Source organism: Atractosteus spatula, chromosome 5 (genome assembly GCF_055471065.1).
Source record: "Atractosteus spatula isolate fAtrSpa1 chromosome 5, fAtrSpa1.hap1, whole genome shotgun sequence".
In the NCBI taxonomy this organism is placed as follows: domain Eukaryota; kingdom Metazoa; phylum Chordata; class Actinopteri; order Semionotiformes; family Lepisosteidae; genus Atractosteus; species Atractosteus spatula.
This window is the reverse complement of record NC_142710.1, coordinates 21506948-21525528: the sequence shown is the minus strand read 5'-3', so window position 1 is coordinate 21525528 and position 18581 is coordinate 21506948. Positions and strand designations below refer to the sequence as shown.

The following is an 18581-nucleotide window of genomic DNA, read 5'->3' as shown; positions in this document are numbered from 1 at the left end:
CAAAATTACTCCACCTCTTACACTATACAGTTCACGAACAGGCATTCGTGAACACAATGAGTTTTGTACGGATCTCAAAGACATGCTAGCATATTGCTTAGACAAAGTTAAACAGTGCGTTAAGATCAACACTAAAGGGGGGAGTTTATATACATATATGCTGATTCACTTAGCATTCGCCACACCACACACATAGACACATCAAAATGGTGACAAAAAAAATTGTTTTGTATGACAGCTGACATACCCCAAACCTGAAAACGTGAACAATTTCTGACGATCGCCAGGTATCTTGCGTACCGGGCCGGTCTGCTAACACATTGCTGCATAGACCGGTGCTCGACAAAAAAAGGGCTCAGTACCTACAGCGCCATATTTTCCGAAGTCGAAAGTAATCGATGCCAAGTTACCTTCATTCGGCAAAGTAAATAATAATAGTGAGGTTCTAACGTTATGCAAACGTAATAAAACGTCCTGTAAAATTATAATAGTAGTAAAATCATATCGTCAAAAGTAACGCATCATGTTTAAAGTAAAATGTTGCATTTCCGTGATCAAAAACATATTTTCTGCAACTCGATTATTCGTACTATCCCTATTCATAGTCCCACAAGCAGGCAAATTTGACTAGCTTTACGAAAGCGCCACCTAGCGAGCACTCCCGAAACGCCGGCTGAACAGGCTACTGGAAATACGAAAACATGCATTTTCGATCAGATAATTTTAAATACACAACAGCAGCTGAAACTCTTTACATGATGGTACATAGACACCATCTATAAAGGTGAGAGAGGGCCTTAGGTTTTGGCCAGTTATTTGTGTTCTTAAATAGCTTCTTTCTATATATATTATAAATTTATGTTATAGTAAGAGGAAAAGGTGAGAATGTATTAAATTAAAATTTCACTCAGGTGTTTACCAAAGATTAAATCAACAGCACACCTGTTGTTGGCTGAGAAAAGACAAGGCTCAACACTACATAGTGTCAGCATAGAAGTGGCATTAAGATAAGATAAGATCACTTTATTGGCCATATACAATTTCTTGTATTAGGAATTTGTCTTTTCACATAACTTTTTCTCCATGAGACAGAGACACACAGACAGGGAGAGAAGCTTGGGGTCAGAGCGCAGAGTCAGCCATTTATCCGGTGCCCCTGGAGCTGCTGGGGTTAAGGGCCTTGCTCAGAGGCCCAGTGGAGGATTCCTCTGCCAGCCACGGGATACAAACCAACAACCTTCCAGCCACAGGCGCAGATCCTTAGCCACCCCACCACCCCCACATTAGTGTCGCAACTACTAAAAGCACTTAAAATGCTCATATCCCCAGCGTTAGCTGGTATTGTACCAATCATACATCTGGAAAAAAAATATGTTGTCTGTTCCAACAGTCATTCAAGGCAGTGGTAATACCCATTGACTGAGAGGTTGCCTAATGCAGTTCCCATTCATTAAAACTGGACCAGACAGTTACACCTCTATGTCTTACTTTTATTTCATGTAAAGTTATGGAAATGAGTTTTGAAACATGTATGAAAATAGGATCCTATGGGACAGTCAGTATATTTTTGGAAAAGGTGTTGCTATGTGAATAACCAACATCGGTAAAGGATGTACACAGAACGTATGATATAGTATGAGTAGATTTTTAGAAGGCTTTGGATAAAGGTCCTCATAAAAGATTCACAAATTAAAAGCAGCAGACATTCAAGGAAATATATGTGTTTGGATTGAGAAATGGATGGTATATAGAAGAGAGTACAGATAAGGTGAGAATACAGCATCTGGGGTGATGTAATTAGTGAATTACCACAGAGACAGGCTTTAGGACAACTGCTCTATACAATTTGTATCAATAACCAAGATCCTGCTATAGTGTGTTAAGTAGTGAAATTTGCCAATTAATCCAAAATAGAATTAGCAAACAGTGTTGAAGCCATAAATAAAAAAACTGAACAACACTGAGAATGAAAAAACTGCTTAGGAAAAAGACTTAGGTGTTTATGTTGATGTACATTTTCATCTCATAGACAATGACAGAAAGCAATAAAAAAGAAACAACGTGTGGTTACAACTGTTAGAAATTTAGAATTTAAACCATGGGATGTTATGTAAAAATGTTCAAAGCATCAGTGAAACGCCATTTAGAGCATAGTGTACAAGTTCAGTCACACTACAAAACATATTGCTGCGCTGACATCAGTCCAGAGAAAAGCAAGCACCAGATAAAAACATCTATAAGAAGTCCTTTGCACCCTCTGCAATAAAACCACTCAACGGAGGGATGTCAATGTATTCCACGCTCTACCCATTTACTTGTGTTTCACATACTGTTGTTGTGATTTCATGCGATTTAATGTGACTCTTATGTTTGGGTTGGGTGCTGTGTACATCTGTTGGAGAACCAAAGATAAGTTTCCACAGCAGTGGACAATAAAGTATCTATCTATACATCGTTTTCTGCCCAAGGAATGTGCTACAGTGCATCGCCAGACTAAAAGAACTCAGTGCTTTTCATCTTGAATACAGAAGGAAATGGAGGAAATTCAAGTTTCAAGATTCAAGATAAATTTAAGTACAGTATTTACGATTCTCAGAGGCACTGGATTTCTTCAGAGTTAGAAGAGAAACACAAACCTAAGGAAACAAGTGGAAACTACCTGAAAGAGCATATAAAACTGAGAATGGGAGGCATGTTTCTACTCAATGAATTGCGAGAGGCAGACCAAAGATATAATGGCAAGTTGATGAATAATTGCTTACACTTATATAGCACTTTTCTGGACACTCCACTCAAAGCGCTTTACAGGTAATGGGGACTCCCCTCCACAGCATCCACCTGGATGATGCGACGGCAGCCATAGTGCGCCAGAACGCTCACCACACATCAGCCATCAGTGGAAAGTAGAACAAAGTGATCCATAGATAGATGGGGATTATTAGGAGGCCATGATTGGTAAGGGCCAATGGGAAATTTGGCCAGGACGCCAGTGTTACACCCCTACTCTTTTCGAGAAACGCCCTGGGATTTTTAATGACCACAGAGTCAGGATCTCGGTTTTATGTCTCATCCGAAGGACGGCGCCTGTTTACAGTATAGTGTCCCCGTCACTATACTGGGGCATTAGGACCCACATGGACCGCAGGGTGAGCGCCCCCTGCTGGCCCCACTAACACCTCTTCCAGCAGTACCAGGAAGTCTCCATCCAGGTACTGACCAGGCTCACACCTGCTGAGCTTCAGTGGGCTGCCAGTTGTGAGTTGCAGGGTGATATGGCTACTGGTAAAAGTGGTCCTGGGGTGAGGGTGTGCATATCTGTGTCTGTGTGTACCCTGCTTTGAGCCCACTGCCTGCCAGGATAGGCTTTGGCTCCTCCGCAATCCTGTACAAGATAAAGCAGTTAGAAAATAGATGGATGGGTAGACTGGAACAAGTTACCCAGCCCCGTGGTTGAAGGTGATACCCTACATTCTTTTTAGAAATAAATGGATAAGATTCTCAGATCAATTAGCTTCTAGTGACCAATTAGCACTAGAACAACAAGCTTTACCTTTGCATTTAGAACATGAAAAAAAATTAAATCAATTATTTACATCAGTCTTGCCAGACATAATTAACCTGTTCTCAGCACTTCTGAAATAACAGATCATCTTCTCAATCATTATGTTATTATGAACTGACAGTTCTGTAAAAAGAAAATCTCAACGCAAGCACTTAGTGCTTGACAACATGGAAAGATCAATTGCTTTCTTTTGCTCAGAAGAGGAGCTCAGAAGTCTAAACCTCCAATTTGCTGCAATTATCATTGCAGTAAATTATGCAGTATTATCCGGATTTCATAAAATGGTTTGCTTTTTTTCTGTTAAAACAAATACTTTGGAATCTTGAAATGATGGAAACCACGTAATTAAAAACATAATGAAAAAACAGAGCTGTATATAAACACTTAAGCAAAAGTGTTTACTCTTTACTCCCAGGGTATTTTAGCTTAATAAAAACGTGATTAAAAAACAAAATGCAAACCGTATTATACAGTTGTATGAATGTATCAAGTCTTTATCAATGTAAAAAAATCTAAAACAATTTTATAGACGCCAATTTTCGTTGCCGACTCATCCTCACGAGGTTACTTTAACAACAACTCATTGGAAGGACCAGAGTTATTAAAACAGTTGTCCCTTGTCACCCGCTGGGCAATTGGTTTGAAAATCCTGATCCAGAGGGAAGAGCACTACCTATCTGTCCACTAACACCACTTGCAGCAGCAACCAGATTTCCTGTAGAAATCTGCCATCCCTGTACAGACCAGGCCCAGCCTTGTTTACTTTCTGAGATCCGACGACATCAGCCTACAAAGTTCTATCACTGCTATCAGTGAAACACAAAAAAACCAAATGATTTATACTTTGTGAAGCGCAGCCTTTAACGTGTTAACTGGGAGAGTCCCTGTAGGATTTTATAAACATTCAGTCACCCAACAACTCAAGAGAAAGAATACCAATCTACCGTATTTTGAGTTCTGATTTCCACCCTTGATTTTAAATTCACGGAAGCTCCCATGATGCCTCACTACGGCTCCTGCGAAATTAGACCAATCAAAGCCTAGGTCTGTGTTTTCGCTGTTGTGATTGGACGACACAGCGGAAGCGCGATATTCAAAGTGTGTAACTGCAAGAGACGGCACAATTCAGTAAAAAAAAAGCTATCAATGCACATCTGGCTATATTGATAGGTATTTACAAGTTAAAAGAATAGGAATAATTAATTTTAGCGAAATATTTTTTAGAAGAAGGAGTTGAAGATTTTCACACTTTTAAAGAGCGCTTTTATTGAAGGTAGGGTGATATTTAAATCGCTGTTGATAGGAGTTTATTAAAGACAAGCAAGCCGCGCTAAAATCGTGTTTTGTAGTAGGGCGAATGCTAGTCTGATGTAGTTAATGTTGATCATTCCCGGGCTTTCTTTCGTATTAATCTCATTTAACAAGCACGAAGAAATGTAATGTCGTGTGGCTATTTTTTGTTTTTAGTTACTTTGCTGCCACCCGAGTTTCTACCATTTTCTGCCATTTGTGTTTGGTTTTGTAATCAATTTTGTGTGTTACATAGGTTTACAACTATTTGTGCTGCTGGTGGACTCGTTGAAAAATGTCTTCACACAACAGTTCCATGGTCAGCAAAAAAGAGGAGAAAGGGAGAAATATACAGGTTGTTGTAAGATGCAGGTAAATGTGTCCTGGACAGAATATGTGTTTTACAAGTGAAAATGGTTTTCTTCTGTTATTTTCTGAATGACTTCACTAACCAAAACTTGATAACGTTTTGTATTTTACCGTGCAACAGACGGTACAACAGAACTGAAACATATATATAAACAATTAAAACCATGTTTCTAAGTAATACTCTTGATGGGGTTTTGGCTGGTTAATCTTACTGGTTAGAGCAAAACATGCTGTCAGTTTTGACAGCTTCGTAATGGATTGCTTTCACTGCAATGAGAGCTGAATAAATTGCGATACTATGATACTTTGTCTGCTTTCTCAGAAATGTTTCGCATCTGCGCAGCTATGTTGACATGCGGAGACAAAAAAGAAACGCTACACGTACACAACAAATCCTTATTAAACGTGCAACTGATTTTTGTGTCTTTGGATAATTCAGATATAATCTAACATTATCAGCTGTGTTGCGTTTGGATTATTAACGTGATTCGCACAGACAGCAGATTATTAAAATCCTTTCTTCGGTTTTGCAATGCAGACCTTTCAATGCAGCCGAGCGCAAGGTTGTTTCTCACAGCGTGCTGGACTGCGAGCCCAGCCGGAAAGAGGTGGCTGTGCGTACCGGAGGTGTAAGCGATAAGTCGGCCAGGAAAACCTATACGTTTGATATGGTAAGAAAACGTATCAATTTTACATACAATTTTATAAACCTGTGATTTTGGAAATATTGGAATTTCATCAACAATGTTGCGCCCAGTGTCGCAGCTGCTGTGTAGTGGCCGTGCCTGACCTCACAAGGGCTAACTAACTCATTCAAAGCAGTTCGCAGGTAACTACTGTTCAATTCCAGGTTGTGTCAACAGTGAACACACTGAAGTTCGGTGCTTTATTTTTGTGATAGATGAAATAAACATAATATTATACATATACTGTATATCGTGGAGGGGGTGATATGTGTTGGTAATGATGGATTGGGGTTTTTAACCCGTCTAATAAATAGCGCATATTAGCATCTGTCATTTGACTTCTTTCAGGTGTTCGGGCCGTCCGCCAAGCAAATCGATGTGTACAGAAGTGTGGTTTGCCCCATTTTGGATGAAGTTATCTTGGGATATAACTGCACAGTTTTTGCGTGAGTACTGGCCCTTCGCTACCTGCCGTATTTCGTGCCATAGCCATACCTATAGTGGGCCCTAGGAACTACATTTGACATCGGCAAACTGCTACGCTCAATACTATATTTTATTTGGCCATTCAAATATATACGGATTCTGATAAAATAAGATGTGAAGAATATGTACAAATCTCTGATAACTCTCCTACTTTAATATCTGTTTTTGTAGCATTACATAATATCAAGGTCCCGAGGTAATACAACAACATAGTATAAAGCACATTGTTTATATCAGTCTTTTTGTCTGTACAGATATGGACAAACTGGCACAGGCAAAACCTTCACAATGGAAGGGGAAAGGTCACCCAATGAAGAATATACATGGGAAGAGGTAGGACCAGTACAAACATCCTTTTGCTTTTAAGAGTGAAAGTGTAATGTGATGCAAAGCAGCCAGCAGCTAATTGTTATTGCTTTGGGAACACTATTAGTCTTGCCAATAAGACTTGGAATTAATATATTTGGAGATGTCATTTGTTGCATGCAAAGTTGCATTATCAATAATCATAATCAATAAGCATAAGGGAGCTAGTTCCAGAGGTGGCTGTGCTTCATGTCCACCAGATGAGGTGTTATTCTTTGGTGCTTCAGATGTTCCTTTTGTTTGTGTCAAAGCACTATGGTAAAGTCTATCGTGGTTACATCCCTCTATAAAACAGTTCTGAAACTCTCCAGGCTGTTTTGTACTGCCTAACACGTTGAGAATAATGCCATGTCATGTCATGTCATGTGCTGGGCATGCATGGCTGGGTCTGGAACTGACTCCTCTATCCTCATTGATTAAACTAATAGTAGCTACAGCAGAATGAATTCTGAGGTGTACAAAAATATTTTGTTTCCGTATGTAGAAGTAATTTTCATCAGAAGGATATGCAACTTTGAGTTTCCGTTTAAGTACATTTCATTTCTCATGGAATAAATCAGTATTGTTACAATTTTGAATATGGTAACTTCTGTTGATGGTTGTCTGTGGAAACATCTTTACTGCCTTTTCTTTTAGGACCCACTGGCTGGGATCATTCCCCGTACTCTTCATCAGATCTTTGAGAAACTGACAAGCAATGGAACAGAATTCTCAGTCAAAGTTTCTCTGATGGAAATCTACAACGAGGAGCTTTTTGATCTTCTCAGTCCTTCTCCTGATGTCACAGAAAGGCTGCAGATGTTTGATGACCCACGTAATAAGGTGAAAATCTCAATTTTCTTCTGCAATGCTGGTTAGGGCAGCCGTGTGGAGCAGTGCTGAGGGTTTTGGATGTGTAACTGAGAGGTGGTGGGTTCCAATCTCAGGTGAAACATTGCCGTTTTGCCTTTGAGCAAGGTACATTCACCTGTTACAGTAAAATGTCTAGAAATAGGTGCAAATGTAAGTTGCTTTGGGTAAGTATCAGTCAAAACTAAGATATTTCTTTGTACTTTGTCTTAAGTTTTTAAAGTATAACTTCAATATTTTGCTGCATTATTCTTACCTTCTCTTTTAAGCATAGACTGTTTTTTTTAATTGTCTTAACACTTCTTAATTCTGGTAAAAAAAACACCAGGTTGTTTTTACACACCTGTGCTTTTTGGCTTTGTCCTCAGAGGGGAGTCATTATTAAAGGACTTGAAGAGATCACCGTGCACAACAAGGATGAGGTTTATCAGATCTTGGAGAGAGGCGCCGCAAAGCGCAAGACTGCTTCAACTCTAATGAATGCCTACTCCAGGTACTGGTATCCTCTGCGTTGTGCAAAAACCTTGTACGTTTATTGCTGCGGCTTTTGCAAAATTCTAAAAAAAACAACAACTTTTTTTTAGTCGATCGCACTCCGTTTTCTCGGTCACCATTCACATGAAAGAAACCACCATGGACGGCGAAGAACTGGTGAAGATCGGCAAGCTGAACCTCGTAAGTCTCCTGGGCTCGGTAGTCTGCTTCTCGGCCTGGCTCCCTGTGGCGGCTGGTGCTACTCCCGCTTCCTCTCCTGCAGGTCGACCTTGCCGGGAGCGAGAACATCGGGCGCTCGGGGGCGGTCGACAAGCGGGCCCGAGAAGCCGGCAACATCAACCAGTCCCTGCTGACGCTGGGCCGCGTGATCACCGCGCTGGTGGAGAGGACGCCCCACGTGCCTTACAGAGAGTCCAAGCTGACCCGCATCCTGCAGGATTCCCTGGGCGGACGCACGAAGACGTCCATCATCGCCACCGTCTCGCCCGCGTCGGTCAATCTCGAGGTTTGAGCTCGATTTGGCTAGTACTGCTTTTCCACAGACTTCCCTAAAAAAAAAAGTCTTCATTTCTTATTTTAAGCTAATCTTATGGTCTTCCAATTTAGGAAACGTTAAGCACGCTGGATTATGCCAACAGGGCGAAGAACATCATGAACAAGCCTGAAGTGAACCAGAAACTGACCAAGCGAGCTCTCATCAAGGTAGATGTTTGGTAGCATTGAGCTGTATTTACCTGTGTGAATATAGCTCTTAATCCCAATGTAAGCATTGGGGGTGCTGATGAAAATCTTCCTGCTTTTGAACTACACCGCTGCTTTAATCTTGTAACATTAAGGCGAATATTTCTGTAATCTGTAGGAATACACTGAGGAAATTGAACGCCTGAAAAGGGATCTGGCTGCAGCTCGAGAGAAGAATGGAGTGTATCTGTCCTCTGAAAACTATGAGTATGTAACAACTTTACGTTGTTTATGGACTATGTAAAATTAAACCTATATGGTCATAATTGCCATAATCATTGCCAGTAATTGAAGGTCGATTCAGCTTTTCAACATAATTGCCTTAACTTTATTCTCTCAAGTATGGAATGAAAGGTTTTAGTGGGGGGGAGCAAAATAAACATTAAAGACGCACGCTTAGATGTCAGGACTTTGACAATATTATGGTGATTCTCTTCAGATCTATGAACAGCAAAATAGTGTCGCAGGAAGAGCAGATTGCAGAGTTCACCGAGAAGATTTCAGCTATGGAAGAAGAAGTGAAAAGGGTGAGTTATGTAGAAAATGTAAAGGTGTCACAGCTGGCTAAAAAGGTAAAAAATTATTATTGCCAAATGGTAACCTATAAAGTGTGTGTATATTCAGGCAGTCATAATAAGAAATCAGCATTTTTCAGTACAGTTTCTAGGTAGAACTTAGATTTTTTTTATCACAGAGAGATTGCATTACTTCAGTCTGCTTCATTTTTTATCACTTTCCATTTAATGAAGTTTAATCATGGTTTTATAAGGATGAGATTTAAATGGCATTTTGGACTTTTGCTTTAAAAAATGATGGCTTTCTAGCTGACTCACTTTATCTTTGTGTTGCATGTCAGGTTTCTGAGCTTTTCACAGACAGCAAGAGAGAGCTGGAGCAGTATGCTACAGACCTGGAGGAGAAACAGCAGCTGCTTCAGGAGACCCATAGGGACCTGCAGGAAACCAAGCAGAAGCTCTGTGAGGAAGAATACATAGTGTCAGAACTAAAGACCACTGAAGACGTGCTCTATGGCACTGCAGACCAGGTCAGGCATTGGTGACATGAACTTCTAATGACACACTGGGAGTGTTCCTCCTCAATCCTGCGATCCATGGCCTGAAGTGCTTATCCTTTTAGAAAAACTGCTTATGCCGGACTGCATGCAATTTTCTGTTTCTTCTTTGGCTTTAAAACCTGCATTCCATCTTTTGTAACAGTTATTAAAGAAGGGGAAACTGCCAGACTGGTTGTCCGTTTCATGCATAATAGAAGATCTTGGCTGTTGATGAGTTATTGTGTTAATCTTACTTTCTGTTTACATCCACTCTTTCTTTGCAGCTGTTATCTACGGTTGATGTGAGCACCAGAGATGTATCTGGTTTACATAGCAAGCTGGACAGAAAGAAGGATGTTGAAGAGCATAATGCCAAAATGCAGGAGACCTTTGCAAGTCAGATGGATAACTTCTTCAGCCAGATGCAGAAATCTGTTGAAGAACAAAACCTTAAACATCAGGGAATGCTGAACATGTACAGAAATTCTGTTGGTGAGTACTTTATCAAGTATTCGAGTCTAATATTCAAATCCATTCATTCATGTTTTAATTAAATTCTCTTACTCAATAGGATTCATTCTGGAGTGGAGAAATTGATACTCACTGGGTAAGAGTAACTCATTTTTTTTTTTCAGATGACCTTCTCAACTCCAATGCTGTCATCTTCAGCAACACGATATCTACGGTTGCCAAATCTTTTAAAAGCATCAAAGATCTCATCGGCACTGGAGTGTCCAGGTGTTTGGAACGGATGCTGGAGCAGGAATCTCTGTGTCAGAAAACGAAAAACAACCTGAAGCACACGATGGTAAGAAGTACAGACTTCTTGTTTCAGAGGATGTTTTTCCAGCCATCTCTTGAGCATTCACTCGGGACTGGCATCACAGCTGGGTCCCTAATGGCACAGGTTGCTTGTCCTGTCTTTCTCAAACTATAGTGCTCGATAGGAATGAGTGGGGCCACATTCTGCAGTCTCCACTTAAATTTGGACTCCTGTACTGTGTGGTTCTAGGCAAGACAAGTAGAGTAGTAGTTCAGAATGTTGTACAGAGTTGCTGACTGTCTGTTATTCAAACTTAGTAAATCTGCTGTGCATGTAATACACTCTTAGCAGGCTAATTTATTACAGCTAATTTATTACAGCTACAGCTAATTTATTACAGAAGAACATTTCTCAGTTCTTTGATTTTGGTCTGATGGGATTTTTTTTAATCCACTTGAATATGTTCCTACGATGCACATTGATGTAATGCCTTCTTTTATAAAGAACTCTAAGTGATCTTTGGGTTTATTTGTCAGCAAAGGCAGAAAACCAAAAAAGACCTTTAAGTTTTCTGTTTTTAATGTTGGCAGGAGGAGTACAGATCCGAAGTGGAGGAGGGGCTGCTAGGACAATTTTTGCCTGGGATTCGAGCTGTAATGGAAATGAACGAAAGCCTAAAACGAACAATGCAGAGCCATTTCGTCTTGGCAGGAAAGGTACTGTACTGTATTAAAACAATTGATTTTCTGAATGAGCCCGCATGGCTAAGGTGATTTTGATGGTATCCATTGATTTATAATAACGCACAACAAATTAGTAATCATCCTTACAATACCTCTGGACAGGAAAATGAGAATGTTACAAACGAGAGGAAGCCACTTGGCTCATTTAGCCTTTTTGGTTATTAGTACCTAGCTGATCCGAGGATATCTTCCGTCCATACCTCTTAAAGAAGCCAGGGTATTGGCTTCAGCAGAATGGCTGGGTAGCTTTTTCCATACTTAAGAGTATACCCATGTTCAAAATATACTCAATGCTATTATGAGGCAATTGTGATAGCTAATAGATATTTCAGAATATTGTGATGTATTGCTGTGTCTCAGATATGAAGTAGACCAGCTCGTTATGATTCATAATGATTCAGACACTAGCACTTGAGCACTAAAATTGTTTCTACTCTTAGATGGAGAGCATGAGAGAAGAGATGAGCTCATTCTTCAGAGACCACACACAGGCTCTGTCTAGGGTGAAAGAAGAAGCAGCTGCAGGAATCTGTGCTCTTCAGGCTGAGCAAGATCACCTGAAGCACCAGATCAGCAAAGCTAATGAAGAACACACCATGGTTTGTATTTGCAAAACTAAACTTTGGAATGTGACCCATCATCCTGAAGCAAAAAAGTGACTTGACTCTTGTGTTGTGCAGGGCATATCCAAAGTGATTCTGTGTCTGCAGAATCAGTTAAACCTCTTGTCTGAGGAGACGCAGAAGAACTTCAGTGGACTGCTGAACAAATCTGATGCACTTCAGGTTTCGACAAGTGCTCTTCAGCAGAGCATGTAAGTACTTTCGGTGGTCAGGTGCTCTTCCTTGTCAACACATTAGACATGGCTTCCATCTTCCCATACCGACCGACAAAATATCAACATTATAGGCCTAATTAAGGATGGTAATGGCTTTTAAACAGTGTTATGTATATATTCCCTGGATGTGGTACAGTATATGCAAGTCTTAAATATTCACCGGTTTAAGAAACTGGTACTGTAATGAGAAGGTGAACCAAGATTGATTGCACAGATCTTTTAAATGTATGTAATGGGTATCTCAATGCAATGCATGTGAATTAGGTAGAACCAGAAAATGAGTTTTAAGATGTTCCCTAAAGCAAGCTGTTATTCTAGGCAATGCACTGACGTGGTCGAGAATGCAGCACTGCAGCAGGACAAATTTGAGCGCTCAGCCGACGGTCTGATAGCCGAGATGAGGCAGGTGGCTGCGGAGGGAGAGCACATACTGGAGGAATCCTCTGAGCACTGTGGTTATCTGAGGACAGAAGTGACCAAGATGGGGGAGAAGACCGTTCAGTGGTGTGAAACGACAAAGGCCAGCATTGATGCCTTCGCTGATGGCCAGCTTGCTTTCATTGCCGAAGACAAGTCTTCAGCTCAGGGTTTACAGCAGGTACAGCTTGCACACCATCTTATGGAAACACTGCTGTCATTGTTATAGAAACGCCATCTCTGCAATGGTCACATAAAGAATGCTCTTTGTTTTAGGCATGCTTCTCATTGTTTGTCTTGCGTTGGGATCTGACAGATTGTCCACTTTTCAATCATGTTATTGGTCCACTGATTTAACTGCCAGTGCGGTGCAGTTGTCTTGATCTGAAAGGCTGACCAAGTGTTTTCTCCTGTCCAGAATGTGGAGGAGAGCTGTGCCTCCTGCTCCCAGCAGCTGAGTGGGCAGGTGAGAGAGCAGCAGGCTGGCACGGAGCGAGCCCTGGTGGTGCTGAAGGAGCAGACCCATGGGGACCAGGCCACGCTGCTCGATCACAAGACTCGGCTGCTCATCCACGCGCAGGAGGGCTTGGACAAGGTCCTCGCGTTCCTGCAAGAAGACCTCAAGCAGGACACGCCAACAGGTAAACATTTGTAGTCTGTACTAGCTCTTTCATGTAATATTCTTGTCCCACCATTTCTTAAAAGAAGCTATTGCATTGGCTTCAAAGGCATGTCTGAGGAGCCTTTTCCATTTTTTTGCCCTTTTTTTTTTTAAGGCACAACACCTCAACGGAAAGATTACACCTACCCCAGGGTCCTTATTAAAACCAGGCCGAGGGATGAACTGCTGACCCAGTTCAGGAAACAGCAGCAGGAGCTTCTGGCAGCTCTTAACACCTGCGAACCTGTCCAGGAAGAGCCAGTCGATCAGGTACGATGGTTGAGTTATTATACTAGAAGTGGAGAAAATGATGCTTGGCAAGTTTTCACACAATATTTACGTGCGGCCTGTACTTGTCAACTGCAAGATGCAATGCTTCTCTGTCAGTGGATTTTGTTGAGTGATGTATATGCAAGTAAACATGTCCAAATTGAAATGCTTATGAGGATGTCCATTCTACCTCTACTTTGTGAAGATTTGAGAGTGTTTTTATTATCCCTAAGGGGGCAATTATTCAACAGCAGACAATATCAAGAAAACCACACAAACATGAGCAAGCATTGTTATAAATTTACACCATCACACCGCATGTAAACTGAACAAAAACACGCAAACCGTTGAAACGCAACAGAAGAGACTACAGCTGCTTGTCACCGCCCTGCGAGTCAGACTAACTTCACGGCAGGATAGTTGGAGTTCAAGTAGGTTACAAACAAGAAGGCCACTCTGCCCATCTATCCTGTCTAGTAGTAGCGAGTTCATCTAAGGCGCTCATCCAGCTGTTTCCTGAAAGAAGCCAGTTACCCAGCATTGGGGGAGTACGGAATAAACTTTGTGTAAAGAGTGGGGCCTCCGGTTTTCCGATTGAAAGGATCGAGGTTTGCACAAACCTTTTTTTTTTCTGTTGTGGTGACTTTTTGTGATAATGCCAGAAGTTGTTCCCCTCCCCCTGTTGTTCAGGATTCCCTGGAAGACGACGTTATGACTAGCAGCAGTGACAGTGTGATCAGTGAGAGGTCGTGCACTGATGACAGTATAATGTGCAGCGAGAGTGGAAGAGCCCCCTTCTTCAAGGTAAGGCTGCTCTAAGTGGAGTATCGTGCAAATGAACGGCTCCACTATTGCTTTGGAGTTGTAAAAAATAACATTCTCGCTAAAACATCTTGAAGCACAACCCAAAGCGATATCCTAACGTGAAGTTTTTGCTTTTCTCTCCCTTTCAAGAGCAAGAAAGGCTTCCGAAAGGAAAACAAACCATCAGCCAGCTTTCTTGATAAATCAAAGATGTCAGAAAATCAAACGGAACTAACAGCTGCACGCTCGAAGTTGCCTCTCAGAGCACAAAACTAAGCTCTTGTCTTTACATTTCTAATAAGATTTTAAATAACTTTTAAAACTATATATTTTTTTGAAGGTCTGTCCTATTTCCTCCTTTTTCATGTTGCTGTCCTGATTTTATTTGTTCCACTTCTGATATAAAAAAACTAGTTTCTTTTCGGATCTTTACACGTTGTAATCTGTTCTTTTAATGATGTTCTTTGTAGGTATTGTATTTTATCTGTAACAGCACATTTACACAAGCACTGTAATGTTTAATATAAGGGTGTGTGTGTTTGGGGGAAGCTTGAGTAAACCTGATGCAATTGTTTTGTGGTATAATTTCACTGGAAAAAGTGCATTTACCACATTACATGAAATCATCTGTAAATTATTTAAAACAATAAACATTTATGCCAACATTTTCTGTCACCGTTTCATTTATTTATAATCCAGAAAATCCAGTGGCGTTGAACGGTAGATGGCGCAGTTGAACATCTTAATGTTAAGGTTTAACTTCTAGACTCCCATCCTCTCTGATTACACGGCACAGTACTTAAAAATCGACAGCCGACGAAAGTATTCTGCATATTTTTTTCGATACATCTTATCCTTTCTTTATATCGCATTGCAGAAACTTTCCGGTTTATTTGTTACATCAGTTTTAAATTAAGTGTCATTCTAACTTAAACTTATTCTAACTTATTCTAAAAATAACGTATTGCCTATAGCTAAAAATAGCCAACTGTTCTGTATACGAAACGCACTGTGACTCAAAGACTTACCTTTAATTGTTCCAAAGCATTTTTCACTCTTATCGAGAATTTAATTCGTTGTTGCACTGCATCAGAATTAATTTAAACTGAATTATTATAAATGTGTTATATTATTGGCTCTGAAACAGGAGTGATTCATTTTTAAACGGGAGCAGCAGTTACTGACAATATCGTTGAGTAAATTTATTTTGTACTGGGATCTTAGCTCCCTTAACTTTCGTAATCTGTTAAAAGTGCATTTCACTAGATCAGAAATGGATGAAAAACAATGCTTGGCTTATGTAGAGATGTTGATTCATGCATTTATAACTTCAAAACTTTAGTTTTGCATATTATTTTTAGGTCTTCTCTCTGCTTGAGTAAAGCTTCATCTTGTTCAAAACACAGCTGTAAGGCTACTTTTTCACTCGACACTTTCTTAACAGATGACACGATTTCTAGAATCATTACACTGGTTACCAGTCAATCATGGAATTGACATTAAAGAATAACTACAACAATGCTAGCTTGCATCCCGATTGATTCCATAGTGTTTTACGCGTAGGAGACCCGCTTTATCCAGCACAGAGACGCAGCAGCCTTAGACGACAAGGGGAAATCTATGGAGACTCTCATAGACAAGCCCATAGTGGAATTCAGTCAGCACGACGGAGTTAACTTCCTATTCCTTACTCTCAAAGCCATGGGATCATAAACGACCAAAGAGTCTGTACCACAGACCGTTCCTCCTACGGAACAGTGTCTCCAGTTAACATAGTGCCTCATAGGTTTTGTACCAGAAAGAGATCTCCGATTCCAGTACTGATTGGACCAGCCTTGCTTAGATCCTGAGATGTGATGTGATCAGGTGAAAACGCTGGTGTCAGAACTCTTCATGACCAAGGTCTTTTGTTTCTGCTGATGCTACTTGTTTTACGTGCTTCGGTATGTTTCACCAGACTATGGTCTTTGACTTGTAAGAACTCTGTCTTGTATCAGAAAAGCTAGAAAACAGCAGGAGCAAAAGTGTTCCTTCCCGGTTTATGTAATTCCCTTAGGACAGATAACGCAGACTAAAACCCTGAATTATTTTAAGTCTAACTTGAAGACGTATTTTTTCTATTTGACCGTAGTTTCAATAAGTGTTGACTTTTTTGTATTGCTTGTTTTCTGTCATTTAAGTTTTGAAAAGTAACATTACATACTACATAAAACTAAAAATAGCCAACTACACTGGCATGAAAAGCGCTATATATATATATAGATTTTACTTTACTATTTGAAATCCTCGGGTATAATATAAAGCATTACAAAAGGGAATCAGTTTGGTAAGACACAAGTACGCACACTGTCGCAAACATTACATGACGCTTTAGGGGTATTTTGTGTGTGCGAAAGTTTGCTTTTTTGAAGATATTTACAAAAGAGTTTGCTTGGTTTTTTTGTGCAAATTCAGACCAGGAATCTGGTACACCGAAAAGCAAGACATGGCAGTTTCTAACAGTCCAAATTACAGTTTTGAATCCGTTGTAATAATCGTAGTCTGGCGTTTAAATTGTTTTTATTTTGTTTTGACTCGATTTCGACGTAAAATATTTCTAATTTGTCTACTTTTTTCGGATATATATATTTAGGATATAATCTCCTGAGAATGCTTAATTTACTGTCAATGAATAAATCTGTATGAATCGTTGTGAAAGATTAATGTGTTGTCTTATTTTTCAGATTGAAAAGCGTTTATGATTGATGCGTTTTTTGCTTCAGATTTACTTTACACACTGTATGAGCATCACAATTTTTATCTGAAAACCTTTCGAGAATGTTTAGGTTTTATGAGAGGCGTATGAACAGAGGTCGATATCCGTCACTCGTTGAGATAACCAGGGTGCTCTCCATATTTATCAAGAACTTTTTCTCAGAAGTACAGACGCCAGGAGAGCAGTCCAATCAATTAACTATAATGATTTGCGAACATATACCGACTGCTTTTCGATTAGAGCGGTGTATTATCTTGTGTGTATCAAAGCGTAGTTTCCAACAGGTCCCCGTATCTCTATGAGAAGAGGTAGAAAGTGGACTTTATCATTAGTGACAATAGAAAATCAAACAGCACTGGAAAGTACACCATCCACTCGATAAAGCTGCTTCTCATGTTGGTCATCTTTTGGTTCTTTTAATTCATCCTCTGCTTTGTCTTCTAGGTGTTAACATTCTCTTGTACGTGGCTATATATATCTAAATTATTTTTGCACAAAAACGTCTATTTACATCCCTCTAATTCTTCGTGAGATTGTTCATGATTGCATAGTTTTGAGGACTGTAAAACTATTTATTCTCAGTAACATACAGTAACAATTTATGTGAGGCACATCCTTGCGATGGAAGAAGAGAATACCATAGGAATATTTTAGAAAACCTCTTTTCTATACCCATGAGTTATTCAAAGATTCAAATAGTTTGAATAATGCTATTAAATATTATGATAAATATAACAATTGAAGGTATTTGGAAGTACGTACAGTCTGACTTCAACGAACCATATTAATAAACTGTAAGCACACAAATTAAAGAAATGCTCTATTTATATGTATGGTTTAAAACCTATACCACTGATAATCTCTTTCTGTGTTTGTCTTGCTGTCGTAATCACGATGTCTTTAACGAAAATTACGCTGTAAACGTATTACTTCCGTGTGAATGTGTATTTTGTCAGTATTTAATTCATCAATAAGAGGAAACAGATTAAAAAAAAGAAAATTGGATTAATCAGCCTACTATCTAGAACCAACAAAGGAGAACACATTTGTAAAGACAATATACATCAATTAACTTGATGACCATTTTAATTGAGTCTTTTATATGTCGTTTTCACTGACATTGTCCTGTTCCCTCTATATTGAATTTTCAATGTTTTAACTGCTGATAACATGCAAATCCTAAAATAAACAGTATGAACTTGGATGGGGCACATTTAAAGTGATTTATAACGTTTTTAAGGGGGAAAACAAGTCTTATTTGAATGAGTACAGTCTTTAAAAATAGGTTAAAGGCTTGGATACTATTGTACCGAAACAGACATTTATGAGCATCTCACAATTCTACACATGTATTAATCACACAAACGAAACCCTTTTCACTTCTCTTCGGGTTTAAAACCAGCGTTGCAAAATGAACTTCGTATTTATATCC

General features: G+C 39.7%; 2 protein-coding genes across 4 annotated transcripts in view; one reads left to right on the top strand and one right to left on the bottom strand.

Moving 5' to 3' along the window:
- Window positions 1–4541, bottom strand: part of ide (insulin-degrading enzyme) — a 46679-nt gene extending 42138 nt beyond the window's left edge. For 2 of the 3 annotated variants that reach the window (XM_088915445.1, XM_088915446.1), the window contains exon 1: window positions 248–380. In XM_088915445.1, the coding sequence (XP_088771571.1) occupies window positions 248–329 (82 nt within the window). In that variant the 5' untranslated portion in view covers window positions 330–380. Of the gene's footprint in view, window positions 1–247; window positions 381–4506 lie in introns of those variants that run through there. The other variant, XM_088915448.1, reaches the window with a different exon arrangement.
- Window positions 4542–4760: 219 nt separating this feature from the next.
- kif11 (kinesin family member 11) lies at window positions 4761–15059 on the top strand. The gene is made up of 23 exons (XM_088915399.1): window positions 4761–4835; window positions 5109–5224; window positions 5760–5892; window positions 6256–6353; window positions 6648–6726; window positions 7396–7581; window positions 7977–8101; window positions 8193–8283; window positions 8366–8608; window positions 8710–8805; window positions 8963–9051; window positions 9284–9371; window positions 9701–9889; window positions 10183–10390; window positions 10534–10706; window positions 11252–11377; window positions 11845–12003; window positions 12085–12218; window positions 12561–12840; window positions 13078–13300; window positions 13436–13590; window positions 14281–14394; window positions 14545–15059. The coding sequence occupies exons 2-23, from the start codon at window positions 5148–5150 to the stop codon at window positions 14668–14670; spliced, it is 3192 nt and encodes a 1063-aa protein (XP_088771525.1). The 5' UTR covers window positions 4761–4835; window positions 5109–5147; the 3' UTR covers window positions 14671–15059.
- The last annotated feature ends 3522 nt before the right edge of the window (window positions 15060–18581 follow it).

What these genes read in the sequence shown, in the direction of transcription:
- kif11 (XM_088915399.1), top strand. Translation starts at nt 5,148, where the DNA reads ATGTCTTCACACAACAGTTCCATGGTCAGCAAAAAAGAGGAGAAAGGG. An exon ending in TTGATGACCCACGTAATAAG is followed by an intron (nt 7,582 to 7,976) that starts GTGAAAATCTCA and finishes CTTTGTCCTCAG; the next exon opens with AGGGGAGTCATTATTAAAGG. An exon ending in CTGTCCTCTGAAAACTATGA is followed by an intron (nt 9,052 to 9,283) that starts GTATGTAACAAC and finishes GATTCTCTTCAG; the next exon opens with ATCTATGAACAGCAAAATAG.